This window comes from Cynocephalus volans, chromosome 6 (assembly GCF_027409185.1).
Source record: "Cynocephalus volans isolate mCynVol1 chromosome 6, mCynVol1.pri, whole genome shotgun sequence".
Taxonomy (NCBI): Eukaryota; Metazoa; Chordata; class Mammalia; order Dermoptera; family Cynocephalidae; genus Cynocephalus; species Cynocephalus volans.
The window spans coordinates 50791667-50806814 of NC_084465.1; the positions used below are offsets into that span (position 1 = coordinate 50791667).

At 38.3% G+C, this 15148-nt stretch overlaps 1 protein-coding gene across 2 annotated transcripts in view; it reads left to right on the forward strand.

Annotated features, from left to right (window-relative positions):
- Positions 1 to 15148, forward strand: part of RELN (reelin) — a 466847-nt gene that overhangs the window by 213200 nt on the left and 238499 nt on the right. For both annotated transcript variants that reach the window (XM_063099074.1, XM_063099073.1), the window contains exons 5-6: positions 3032 to 3064; positions 5662 to 5740. In XM_063099074.1, coding sequence (XP_062955144.1) covers positions 3032 to 3064; positions 5662 to 5740 — 112 coding nt within the window. The remainder of the gene's footprint in view (positions 1 to 3031; positions 3065 to 5661; positions 5741 to 15148) is intronic.

A 15148-nucleotide genomic window follows, 5' to 3' on the forward strand; every position in this document is an offset into this window, starting at 1 on the left:
CTAGTAAATATTTCTAATTGATAATTGTCATAACTTTTTCTACATTTAATTTATCTAAATATTTCCTAGGTTTTTTTGAAGTTCTGTATTTTATAGACATGTTCTCCCTGTCCCCTCAGTCCCCCCACCCCCAAGCAGGAATACAGAGAATCCCTCTTGTAGCTAATATGTAGCTAATATTGGATATAGTAAACTACCATAATATCTTAAGGAACAAACCAAACACCAAGACAAAAAAAAAAAATAAGTTTCTTTGATCTAAGTCCTGCATTAAGTGCTATAAAGTCTCATTTCTTGCCTTTGCAGCTAACCTTCTGGAAAGAGCAGTCTGCAAAGTAGTTAAGAGTGTAGCCTCTAATGCCAAATTCCCTGGGTTCATCTACAGACTCTGCTTAGTACGGTGCCTTGATAACAGGATGTTCTCAACGGATATCAGCTCTTTTAAGATTATTTTGGCCTCTGCTTCAACTCTCTTGGCTCTTACAATTCTTTTCCTTGTTTCCCTAATGGAACACACTATTTCTCAATCTACTTTGCTAGCTCCTCTTCTTCCACCTATCCCTTAAACACAGGTTTACCTCCCCATTTCACTTCTTTCTTTATACCCTGCGTTGTCTCTGAGTGACTCCATCACCTCCTCCTTGAGATTGATTTCCTAGTCAATACCAGTACAGATCTCCCTCTCACCTCCAGTTCAGCACTGTCCAACAGAAGTATAATGTGAGCTTCACGTGTAATTTAAAATGTCCTAGTAGCCACACCTAAAAAACAAACAAAAAAAGATGACATTAATTTACTAATATATTTTATTTAACACAGAATATATAAAATATTAAACATTTCAATATAAGGTAGTCAATATAAAATTGTTAATGAGGTATTTTACATTCTTTCTTTTGTACCAAGTCTCTGAAATCTGGTATTTTATACTTACAGCACATTGTAAGTACTGGAATACTTGGTCTGTATTAAGATTTTATAAAATTTACAGTTGAAAAATAGATTCACATATCCAAGTGTTCAATACCTCTTAAAGGTCTTCTAATAATGGAATTAAGTATCAAAAAATCATTTTTCTTTGATATGCACACCCACCTTGACAAAATTTGTTCATTATCTTTAGAAGAGCTGATTTAACTTTGATGCAAAAACATATGAGTTTCAATATTACATCTGTGTAAGTAAATTCATTTATTTTTGTGTCAACCTAGTATTATTAAGGTGGAATTCACAGAGATATTGCATAAATTGAAAAGCAATTCCAAAATTATTAATACCATCAAGATATTGTTCAAATTTTTTTCTTGTAGTTTTATACATATAATTTAAAAATGCTAGGAACTATAGTTAAAATCTTCTGGACATTGATTTATGGTAGGAAAATGTGTAAATTCATTATGAATTTGTATCCTAGAATTTTCAATTCCAACATAAGTTTTCTTACTTTTCCAGCTAGTTTGCAAGTAAATTCTTGCTTTCCTTGAAGCTTCAAATTTAGCTTGTTCATATGCAACATGCTATTGGTGAGAGAAAACACATGATTGTGCTGTGTTTTTGTCATCGATTATTGGATAATTGGCAGGTATTCCTTTAGTTTCAAGAAAATCTTGAACTAGAGTTCAGCAAATCTTTGTAAAACTCTTCTGTGACTTAACCAATAAACATTGGCACAAAATGCAAGATCATTAAATTTATTGTCTTCTATTTTTTCCAAGAGTTCCATAAACTAGTGATGATTCAGAGCATTTGCATGTATATACTAAAAGGTTTTAACAATTGTATCCATGACCCTTTCCATAGCATCTGCTTTGAAAAATTCAGTGCAAGTATTTTATATGTGTATAATATGTTAAAATGAAGAATAAGACAAATATTAGTCTCTTGCTTTAAAACACTGTTAAGTCTGGAATTTTAACCTAACAGAGCTGAAGCACTGCCCATGGTGATAGAAACTAATTTTTTCATATCTAGCTGAAAATGTTCTTTAATAGATATACAAGATTATTAAATGTCTATGTCATGAATTCTAATTTTTAGATAGTGAATTGACAGTGTTTCTTCACAGAGTTGGAAGTCCTTTGAGAAAAAAAACAAAACCAAAATATTAATTGGACACCATCCCTTATCTCTATACTCTTTCAGAGCGCCCTTCTTAAAATGCATATTTGACCATGCTATTCCATTGTTCGTAAACATTTAAGAGATCATCATATTTTCATGGTAAAGTCCAAATTCCTTAGCATTCAGTTCCATGATTTTGTCCTCCCAATATTTTCAACTTCACTTTTTCTACTCTCTACTCTCAAGCTTTCATCTAGTCATAATGAAATTGTTATAGTTCTTCCAGAAGGCCATTCCCTCTTAGTTCCCTATGCCATTCCACTTTTACTCCAGAAAGAAGCTCCTCTCCCCTCCCCCCGTCTCCCCTTATCTTCCTCCTACTAGTCTTTCAAAACTCAGTGGAGAAATCGTCTTCTTTGGAAACCTCTCTTGACACCCTGTTCCCTTAGTCAGCTTGGATTTAACATCCCTCCCTTGTCCCCACCCCAGAACCCTCTCAACAATACCATAACACTTACTACACTGTATTGCAATTATCCCCACCAGATGTGAGCTCTGGGCAAGGATAGCGCTTTGTCTCCATTTCCTTAATGCCCAGCACAGTTCCTGGCATGTAATGGGTGTTCAGAAAGGGTTTTGGCATAGCTGTTAACTATCACATCACATTAATATCATGTGCTTCAAGGGATGCCTGACTAAACCTGTATAATAAATAACCGTCCTGTGTGGAAGAGATTCTACTTCTCATTCTAGGAGGAATCCATTACTTTTAAATACAGTATGTAAATAGAAATTGGCCGTCTTACTTTAGGATGTTTATTAGCATTTTCTTCTTACTCCTCTAAAAAAGCCCTAGCCATTTGATTTATTTAGTGTGACTTAAGTTTTGTAACTGAATTTGTGATTGTTCGTTACGGGATTTTGCTTTTGTTGCTAATCAATCATCTTTCCCCTTCCTCTCTCTGTCCAGCTCCAACAGAAGCCACTATGCACCCACACCTAGGTAAGTGTTTAAGACCCTCATGTGATGAATCTTAGTGCTTGATCTACTTGTTTCTCTCTTCTGGCCATGTGGGAAGATGTTATAGAAGTGAGGAGACTCTTGGTTCTTTCATTGGCTGACCACTTGCTGAAATTAGATGCAGGTCCAGATTATGCTTGACAGAACCTCCCCAAGGAAACCATCGTGCTGCTCATGTGGGGGCTCACGCAAGGGCTTTCACACCTGTTAGTGTCATTCTTGGGATCCTGTTGAGTGTGACCTTTTGGCAGAGTGTTCTAATGCTGAATTTTCCCCAGCGCTCCCACCCATCATAAATACTAAAGCATAGAGGCAGTGGGTAAGGAACCATGAATGTGGAGGAGTTAACATCATTTTTGACCTGAGATTTCTGCTCACATTAGTACTGAGTTGTAAAAAGAAAAGTAATTTGGTCATTTCTTCAAAAATTAAAATGAGGCTTGTTTAAATAAATATCTGCTTTTTAGAATGGCTCCATGGTTTTTTTCATAGTGTCATGTACTAAGTAGCCCACAGTTCTTAAGTCATGGTTGTATAGTTAAGAGCACAGATTCTGGAGCCATACTGTCTGGGTTTATCTCACCTTTACCACTTGCTACCCACATGACATAAAGCAGGTTACTTAACTCTGTGTCTCAATTTTCTCACCTGTAAAGTGGAAATAATAAGTTAAATGAATTTGTAAAGTGTCTAGTAAATGGAATAGTTATGTTTAAAAATAAATACATGAACAGATATGCAGTGAGGCTTACACATTGCCTTTGTAAAAGTCTCTAGAAAACAAGTGATCTTTAAGAGTTAAATTTCTCATTTGTGTTAGTGAAGACTTGCTTTAAAGCAATTTCCTACACTATACTATTCAGTAAGAATGAAAAGAAATCATCCTAGACGGTTCCAGCCTTTTCAGATGTCTCTCACTGAGGGACTTCCAGTAGGTCAGTTATTTGTCTCTTGGGCTTTTCCTTTCAACCTATAAACCCAATTAATTTATTTTGCTCTTCAGAAAATCTGCCTTGAGAAGCTCGACTTTTATGTAATGCTACAGCTTGGGGCTCCTATTCTTTGGCAGACGAAAGTAAGCGCTTAGAAGCATGCCTTCTGGCAGCCAAGACAGGCTGGTGACCCGCAGTGGCCCAGCAGCAGCTCAGCCAGGTTGGGTATCAGAGAGAGCTGTTCCCTGTAGGCATTTCAGGCACTGCATCTAATCGCTCAGAGGAATCATTAATCCCATGCACCAAATACATCACAGCACTTTTTCCAGTGTGTATCCATATTCTCCCTGTTCTTGTGCCTAAGGCTTCGAGTCTGAGAAGCCAGTCCTTGCAATACATGCTGATTCACTGGTTTCCATGACTTCATTATGTGCTTGCCTGCTGGCTACCTGGTATAAAGGGCAAGGACAGCCATAGGTGGAAATGTCACCAAAGAGAATTTGAAAGTATGCTTCCGGATATTTGGAAGTGATTTTAATTACCCAGTGAGTTCAGAGAAATACATTTGAGTGAGCCCAAAGAACATAACATACCACCTTTGAAAAAAATAAAAATCCTGTGTTTTCTCTGTTAATCAGATGATATGATTTTAATTTTTCCAAGAGGCATCTGTTAACTAGTTCAAACAAAATTGTAAAGGACCAGAGAATTTGTATTAGCTGAAACAAACTTTCTAAGCAGACCATGGGAATCAGATGAGAAGATTTTTAAAGTACTCAGTTTTTATAACTTGAGTAGAAATAATTATCATTTTTTGCACAACCTTAAAAACGAGTACTCTTATATGGCAGCTGTCCCTGAAATTGTTTTCTTTTCTCCCCTCAATTCAGTGGAAATATGTACTTAACAGTTTATGAAAACGTTCTTTGCTCTTGGCATACCCAAAGTTCTTCTAGAGCTTAAAAATGGGTATATAATACAGTCTCAGTGTAATAATAATATATTTAAAGCCATGGATGGTTCTCTGGCATTTCCGCTGACTTCTGAATTGGCTTTATTTGGGAATTTTACTTATTCATGTTGATAATTTCTCCTATGCAGTTCTGAGAGAGAAAAAAATGTTAACAATTGAAACATATTAAATAAAAAATGAGTGAATATAGGGAATGAGAGAAAGCAGAAAGAGAAGAGAAAACAGGTCAGTAAATTACAGCAACTTTAGCTGACAATAAATAGCCAAAATATTCCATCCCCTTTCATGCTTTAAAGTGGGTTAGACACTGAATCTGTCTGGCCAGTCTCTTGGAAGTTGTGGATGTGTATGTGTCAAGATCTGAGAGACAAGCACTCTGTGGCCCCTCCTTGTAGGTTGGTGCTGACCTTGGCCTGCCTTTTCTGCCTTCTGACAGTTTGGTAGGTTTCTCCTTGGGGGCTCTGGTTTCTAGACTACTAGGTGTCTACACAGCAGAGACTTTTACCCTTGTCTCTTAGTAGTTTAGGGACAAAGCAAATATAATCAACTGCCCATTTAAAACTCAGTTTTAATTTAAAATACTGCTATTCTTCACAAATGCAGCATGTTGACCTTTTTGGTTATCTGAATCTACTGCTATAGTATGATTCTTTTCTACTTTGTTTTTCTTTTAGCTGAAATACATAGTGACAGCATTATTCTACGAGATGACTTTGACTCCTACCACCAACTGGAATTGAATCCAAATTTATGGTAAGTTACAGGAATATGCCTTGGTTTGTTTAATGCAAAAAAATGATGCTGACTGCTCCCTTAAGGAGCAGTTATTTGAAATTAAATTGCTGTTTAGTGCTAGGATATCAGTGAGAATTGTTAAGCTATAGAATTGGACTTTATGTAGACCACACATGATGCTTATTTCTTGACCTTTTTAAGAACTGTAGGTAGGTTCTCCTGAAAGCCACGAGTGTGGTGGTTGTGGTTAGATTGTTTTTGCAGTTTTATAAGATCTTTACATAGAAAACATTATGCTATAATGTGTCTAATAGTTACATTTATGCCAAGTGAAAGAAGAGAAATGGTTTATCTGAAATGACAAATGATTTGAATCATACTTCCAGATAATTTCTAAGTGATTGGAGGACTTCATAATTTATACGCCATTCTCTCCTTCGAAGGCTGTTTAAGGACAATTCCATAGGATTTTTGAAGGCAAAGAAATCATGAACCAAAACTCACTCATTAAAAACTTGTTGATTACATAATTGGATTCCTGAATTTGCTGGCAATTTGTTGTATTTTTGTTGACTTTGAAGGAATAGGTTTGTTGACCCAGAGCTATAATCAATCTGTATAATTTGGGAGAATATCTGAATTTGGATTTTCTGTGATACTGAACGCTTTTGTACAGACAGTAAAGAGTTCCAATATAAACTTTTAAGTTACAAGCAAACTTCAAGCAATATTCAAGACTAGAAAGAGAATAACCATTTCATCCTCAATGTAAGCCTATGATATTATTCTTGTTTTTGTTTATTTTCAGTTTTAACAAATATTTAGTAATAATTGTTTTATATATAATAATGAATTTTAAAAGGGATATGGTTATCTCAAGTAGCTAATAGTTTAGTAGAGGAGACACTATAAAAACACTTTTTAAAAAGTTTGTAATCCAAGGTAGAAACCCTTAAATGTGGTAGAGGGGTACAAATGATATACTATGGGAGTTCCAGAAAAGGAGAGATGAATCTGGTGGGAGTTCCTTGGAGGAAGTGGCCCTTGACCTGAAAGTTGAAGATGACATGTAGATAAAGAGAGTATCAGGGCTTCAATCCTAGGCAAAGGAACTTTTATGTTTTTTTCTGGGAAGAAATATAGATCTAGATAGTATAAATGTAGAAAAAAAATTATCAGACTAGAGTCATATAGTCTCATAATTTATGTGCCTTTTTAAGAAACCACTTATCAATATAACTCTACTTCTCTATGAGTATATCCTAAACATAAATTTCTTTAAAAAACTGAAAATCTTTATTAAGAAAAGACAAAACAAAACAAAACATTTTCTAAGCATTGGTTTTATTTAGGAAAATTTCTCCACTTCTCACATTTGGCTTTTTTATATTCTATTAATATAGATGTTATCAAATGATTTGTTTCTTTCAAGGCAAGTTCATTTCTGTCAAGCTAATCCATTTTCTTCAGTGAGTTCTCTTGACAAATACAAAATGTGACTTTTATGTGGCTCAAATTCTGTTGTTTTTTAAATCAATAAATCATGATTGATTTTGCTTCACCCATTTTCGTGACTGATCTGATATATGCTTTCTTGACCAAAGTTATGGATTTTGTGTCCCTTTTACTTAAACTATGGTTTTTCCTACTTTTTTAAAAAGATTTTTTTTTTTTACCTTAAAAAGCCATCTTCTATCAAATATGCTCCAGAGTAATTTTACTTTATTCCATATCGCCCACAATCTTCTTCACTTAGCCTCTTTAAGATGAAAAAAAAAAAAAAAAGCCATGAAACTGTCATTAACTCTTAATATTTTAGAGCTGACTTTGTTGAACAAAAGATGGCAGGGTCTCTGAGATCAGGCCAGTCTGGTTTGACTCTTGAGCAAGCCACTTGCCAACTGGGTTCCTTGGAAAAAGCGAAAAGCTTCCTCACGTCTCTGAGCTCCATTCCCCTGCAGTAAAACAGGAGCAAATACTGTCCTTGTAGCATTGTTTTGAAGTTTAAGGAGTACGAAAAGGTCCTGCACTGTGCCTGGCGTATGGTAGGTGCTCAGTACAGTTTGTCTCCTCCTTCCCTTCCTCTCTCCTTCCCTCCTTTCCTGTCTGTCTTTCTCCCTTCTTTATTTTCCTCTCACTCCCCCACTCTTCTCTTTCTCTTTTCTTCCTTCTCTGCTTCTTCCGTCCTTCTCCTTTTCCCCTTCCTCCCATGATATATTTGCAAAGTGGCCTGTTTGTTTCTTCTAAGCCCAGATATGTTTTTTTTAAAAACACATTATTGTTAAAATAATCATCAGCTAATTTACTTTAACTAAGTCCCATTCTTTCTTCATTGTATTTGCATGAAAAACAAACATCAATTAAATATATCTTTATTATGTAGTCTATGAAATATATATTAATGAAAATAGAATTATAGCAGAATCATATAGGAGAAAAAGATGGTATTAGATGCCTCAAATCCCTTAGAAATAAATATAAACTCCCTAAAGTCAGAAACCAGCACCTAGTAAAATCAGAAATCCAGTGAAATATTTCCAATAAAGTAACAAAGCCACACTTTGTTTTGGAACCTGATAGGCAGTTTTCACTCTCCTGAAGTCTCTGTTTTCTTGGTACACATTTTGTTATGTGAGTTTTGTCCCTTATAATATTGTCTTTGATTCTCTTTACCCCTGAGAAGAATCAGAAACCCACCTGCAGCTTTGTGGCAATGCAGAAAAGGGAATCCTCGCTACCAACTCTGTGTCTCTTTGCCATTGCCACACACACCAGACAGAAGCAGAGTGCTTGTTGTGCCACTTCGGGCCCAATTCCCATGACTAAACACGTCACCAAATAATACACCTCAAGAGAAAAATATGATACTTACACGAGCATGTTTTCTCCCATGGGGTTTTAAAAGCTTCATATATATTATTTAATTTGTAATTTTTATGGACAAACAAAAGGAGAAATTAAGAAACTAAGGTTATGTCTGCAATGTTAGAGAGGTAGGTCAGTTTAAAAGTTAAATCACTCACTCACAACTTAGTTGCTGCCATTAACTTCACCTAATGAAATTAACATTTCTTTTCATCCTATTTCATGTAATTCTTTAGTATTCAAGCTATTGTCTTTAATATCCAAGCTAGTTAAATGACTATACAGAAAAAAGAAGGAACATAAAACAATATTACTACCATTATGAAGAAGTACTCTCCCAAGTGTATTGTAGCAGTTGGAAGAAAACCAAGAAATTTTTACATTAACTCAATATTGAATGTATTATCTGTCTACTCAGATTAAATATTTGAATTGATTTAAAAATTAATAAAAGTACTTGATGAAAAGTTCGTACAAATATATAAACAATAGAAAGATGCCTTCGTCACACACTACACCCATGTTCCCTTTCACCAGAGGCAACAACTGGAGTAACAGTTTCTGTGAGTCCTTCTGGAAATTGTTGATGCTTACACAAGCATAGCAGTTATAAATTCTGTCCACAGACTTGGGTATTAGAAAAATGAAACTTGCTGTATTCTTCCATAACCCAACTTAATATCTCTTTATTGTCCCCCTTCTACCAGGTTGGTGGAAACAATTTCAGTCAGCTCCGGCTTGCCCTCTCCCATTTGGCTTGATTTTTAGCTAAGTTTCAGGGGGCTTATTAGTGCAGAAACAGGAGGTAGGGTGGGGATGCACCCCTGGTTTCCAGTCATCTGTTCCTGCAGATCTCCACTGAGTCCTCCATCCTCACCTAGTCCTTGGTGACCAGTCCACACAGACAGGTTTTGTCCTTGTCCTAACCACTCTTTCAGAGCAGTCGGTGTTTTGAGCCTAGCTTGAGGGCATGGAAACTGTTCTGCTGCTCCTGGATCTGGGCTCTGGGAATATTTGCAATGCTGCACTGTTGGATGCAATGGTGTAACTACGATCCTTCTGGCTCTCTTGAGATGCAGGGCATAGATTCCTTCTGCTCTTTGCCCCCCACATCTCTCTGGAGCTCTGTGAGGGAAGTGGCCCTTTATCTCGCCACTCTCCCAGCTACTTCTGATTGCCTTGTTTGAATGAGGGATGACAAGTAAAGTTACAAGAGAAAAGAACAACAAAACCCCTTCATGGGAATATAGGGGCAGCTCAGGCTCGATGAGAGTGAGGCTTCTCCACTTTAACTTTGCCCTCATGCTGGACCACTCACAGGTGTACCCCTGGACCAGGACACGAACTTCATCAATTCCTATGTGCCATGGAACCCAAAGGGGTGAGAGAGAGCACGATGGAGCAATGCCAGTTTATCGGTGCTGCTGACAATTCTCCATTAGCAAGTGTATTCAGTACAACTGCACTACTGGTGATGAGAGACATTAGAGTGTCTTAGCCATTTAATGACAACCCTCCACCACCCCACCCCCAAATGGGAAGAAAAACGTCACACACCTAAATTTAGAAGAATGTACGGAACCACAAAGATGTTTTATCTCATTAACATTTTACTTAAGCAACTGCTATTTGTACATCAACTACATTGTCCTAATTCCTTTTTATGAATTAAACTATTTTAGTATGATATGAACACCGCCAGAGCCATCCTGATTTTTTTAAAAAAGAGAAATACACCTGTATTAGTCCATTTCTGTTTGCTGTAACAGAAATACCTGAGACTGGGTAATTTATGAGGAAAAGGGACAGCTGTGTCTGGCATGGGCCTCAGGCTGCTTCTACTCATAGTGGAGAGTGGCAGGTAGCCTGTGGGTACAAGCAGATCACATGGCAAGAGCAAGCAAGAAAGAGAGAGAAGAGGTGCCAGGGTCTTTTAAACAACCAGCTCTCGTGGGAACTAATAGAGCAAGAATTCACTCATTAATCCCCCCTCCCCCAGGGAGAGCATTAATACATTCATGAGGGATCTGCCCCCATGACTCAATCAATTTCCAACACTGCCACATTGGGGATCAAATATCCATATTAGTTTTGGAGGGGACAACCCATCCAAGCTCTATCAATACCTAAAAGCCTACAACTGGTACCATCCCAGCTGTTCATCAACAGGAGAATGCATAAATGATGATACATCCATACAGTGGAATACTATTCAGCAATAAAAAAGAGTGAATTATTGATAGTTACAGCAACATGGACAAATCAAAAACATGTTGAATAAAAGAAGCCAGACTCAAAAGAGTTTGTTCCACTCTGTGAAATTCAGAATAAGCAACATTATATAAAGTGATGGAATTAGATCAGTAGTTGTTTCTGGGATGGAGAATTGACTAGGAAGGGGCCGGAAGGACCTTTCTGGGGGGATGATTATGTTATATATTTTGAGATGGTGTTGGTTACATACATGTGTATGTACATTTGTTAAAACTTGAGATCTGTGTAATTCACTGCATGTAAAGTTACCTCAATAAAAATGTCAACAATAAGAAAAGTAGTGAGAAATAATAAGGAGATGTTTCTGATTCATAACTTGAGAGAGAGAGCACATGCTCTAAAGGAACTGAAAAGTGAATGAATTCTTAAAAATGATTAAGTTTTCTTAAGAAATGTCTTTACCCTCCAAGCAATTACAAAGCCAGAGAGGAATCTTTGTTTTGCTTAAATTATCCCTTTAATGCTTGTTTTCTGAAGATCACAGAAGGCATCCAGAGCTACAATATCACTAGTCTCTGATGTTCAAGTGGGAAACATAGGACTGTTAAAAAACGCAATGATTAATGGCAACTAGATGACAACAGATGTTTCCCCCCAGCACAATGAGAGAACAATAATAATAACAAAGATGTTCCTATTCAGCACAGATCAGAGAATAACAGGAGTTATTCCTCGGAAAGAGCATCTTGTATGAGAGTGTTGTGATGCCAATGGGGATATGAGACATCAAGAAGAAAGACACAAATGAAGTTGTCTCAGAGCCTCTGGTACATGAAAACCCCATCAATTGGTGTATAATACAGAAAGTCCCACAATTTATAGCTAAGAAAACTAAAGCCATGGTTGGCATTGCATAGGATTGCTAGAATCAAAAAAGACTAGAATATTTTCATTTTTATGTGTAAATGATCACTTTACAGGATCAGGGAAATTGAGATCACAGACTCTGCTGCATCCGATATTCTCTTAAAATATTAATATGTTGCAGCAATTAATATTGAAATGGAGAGGGCTTTGGTCAACATGGCAGAATAGACGGTCCCCAGCATCACTCTCTCCCACAAATCCACCAATTTACAGCTATTAAAAAGTAATGGCAGCCAAACAGGGGCTGCTAGAGCTCAAGGGAAGAGGAGGAGAGACCTACGGTGTTCATGAAGGCGGGAGGAGCTACTCCACAATGAGAGAAAGAAAGGACAGCTCCCACCATTTTGAGCCCCAGCTGCTTCAAGTCTGGCTCTGGTGAGCACACAGAGGAAGAGCTGGGAAAAGCCACTTCTGCGCCCTTTGTATGAAGTTGCTTGGAGGCAGCAGGGGAGAAGAGGGCCTTGGTGGCACCTGGGCCAGCAAGACCACTAATAGGGTTCCCGTGGACCCACATAGGAATGAGGTGCCACAGACAACTGAAAAAAAGGAGCCACTCAGAAGCTGGTGAGTCATCGCAAGGGACGGGTGCATGGTCCATCCTATGGGAAGTGTTTGCAGCACGGGTGGTGGGGGAGACAGGCCCACCAGGGGGACACTGGGGCACAGCATGGACAGCTGATCTGCCCTTCAATCAGCACAGGCCCCCTCAGTGGAGACTGGTCAGGAATAGAGAATTGCAGAGGGTGTAGTTTGCTGAAAAGACTCAGGCCCAGACCAGAGTTTGCACACGACCCAGGTGTATCAGACCTTATGAGACCAGAAAGTACATGCAAGGTCAACAATTAAAACCTGAGCTGCACAAAAAGCCTTCCCCAGGGAATCAGCAGCAATGAAGCAATTTAGCTCAACTACAGGGCTCAAGTGCTGGTCCCCACAGGAAGTTCCTCAATTTTAGAAGTCAGCAAAGGACAACAAATTAGTTCCAGCACAGAGTTTAAGTGGTGGGAACAGTGAATAATCTAACACATAACTGAAAAAAAAAATACCCACCGATCAGAGGCAAAGTTTGATATTAACTAGTAAAGGTCTAACACCACCAAAGAACACCTGTAAAACCTAAAAGGACCAGAAGACCCCAGGTTCCCAAGCCAGGGAGTGGGGAGAGGGCTGAGGGCCCCAGCCATGCCCCCCTGACATCTACAACCAGCCCAGCAATGACCACTGAGCAGCCACAGGAAATGCCCTGGGCTCCCAATCTGGGGCGGTTGGGGGCTGACACCTTCAGCCATAGCCCCCTATCATCCACAACCAGTCCATCAATGACCACTGAGCCGCTGCAGGAAGCACCCTGGGTCCAGAGATGGGGAGGTGGTGGGCCGAGGCGAGGGCCTCAGCCACTCCTCCCTAACATCTGCATCTAGTCAAGCGATGACCCAGCTGCCACTGGAAGTCCCCTGGTCTCCCCTGCTGGAATGAGGAGCCACAACTAGGCAAGCTAACTAGCCATAACTAGGCAAGCTGCTGCCAGTGCCCTGGGCCCCTACTGGTGCCCTGAGGCATGGAGCCAGGAGAAGCTGAACCCAACCACAACCAGATAAAGAGCACACCAAAAACACCATTTTCATGCAGGTAGCCCACCTTAGCCACCACAATTGCCATGGCTGCCACAAAAGCGGCTAGTCTCTATAGCAGCAGTCACAGCACCATGCAGATGGCATGTCAGACTCTCAACTGCATTGACACAAAGAGAGGCACCAGCGGAAACCAAAAAAAAAGAAGAGGTCCTCTCTCTCCACAAAGCACACTCCAGAGTAATAGAAGAAGCATCTGATTTACGATAATAGGGGAGGACTTGATCATGCCTGTCTCAGTACTGGAAGGACCATCTAGGCAATTAACCAACAGAAGAACAGTTAATCTATCAGACGGAGAGAACAAATCTATGGTTATTAGAGGGGGAGGGGGAGGGAAAGGAGGAGGGGGGAGGGGATAGATTGGATAAGGGGCACAAAGAATAAGTATGATTTGTGACAATGAATATGCTAATAAAAATAAAAATTAAAAAAATGAAATGGAGCAAACAGATTGGTGATTTAGCTTATTAGAGTTTATTTCTTTTGAGAAAAATAATTGTCTCTGTCTGAACAAAGAATATAAAAATACTGAAATTTTAGGGTGGGGGTGTGAGTTATTCTAGCTGGAGATTTGTTCAGTGATGGCTTAGCCCGTAAAAGAAAAAAGTCCAGTGAGCAATAAAACCACTTTGTAGTTTATTAGTGTCTTAGAGCCACCACCCTAAATAACAAAAATAAAGGGGACTCCACCATTTAGGAGTCAAGTGTGAGAACCACGATGAAGTGGAGTTTCCAGGTAAATCAGAAAGAAATAAGACTCATGAACGAATAACAAAGAAATTGGATAAAAGGATATCCACTTTGCTCAATGTCCAGCAGGCCCGTGGGCAGTAAGCCTGGCAGACGGTGCTGGTGGAAGGGGAGCATAAACTTTACATTTTTTCAAGAGCAAATGACTATGGGGTATTATGAATAGATGAGAAACGTCAGGCAAAATAAATGTTTTCTCTCATGATGTACCCTTGACAGACTCTCTAGTATATCGGTGTATTTTGGTGTTGTGGAATTATAATTTGATTTTTGGAATTAATGGTCTAGTATTCTAATCTTATATGCAGTTTTCTCTGCTTTTTCTCTTATTTCCTCCCTCTTGATTTCTTCACCTCTTTCCACTATTTCTCACTCTCTTCTCTTTTGTTAATAACTCTTTTCTCTCATTACAAAACTCTTCTCCAACTTCCTTTCTCTTTTCTTGCCATGATGTAATTGCTCTGGGGGGAAGCTTCATTTACAATAGAAAGGTTAACCAGGAGGTGTCCCACTAATAAAATAAGGTGTGAATCTGGAGGCTTATTACTTTCTTCTTTCATCTCTGTTTTAGATGACAGAAACAAGAGCTCACTCAATGGAATTAAATGTCAAGTACAGTTGAAACAAGTGAGAAAATATTTCTTTAAGCAGCATGTAGCGGAATCACCATAGTAGGTGGTCAGAATATTGTGTGCAGTAGTAGGATTTTACGGGGGTGATTTTTATCCATATAACATTTATCCTTGTACCTGTTAATGAAGAAGAGCAAATTTTAAAACTCCCTAGTGAAATAAGAACAGTGTTCGTACCTTCCTTAGTGAGAAGTAATGAAAAAGAATGAGCTATAAATGGAGGCTGTCATTTTCACGTTTAAAGCATGTGTTAGCTCCTTAGGAAAAAGGCAAGACATAGTTGAAGGTGATATTATTCTCAGTTTTATAAGGTGAACTTTCCTTGCTGTTTCTACATTTACAAAGAGAATAGGATTTTTTGAAATTTATTTTTTTAAAAGCTTGATCTTTCACTTTTTGAAAAT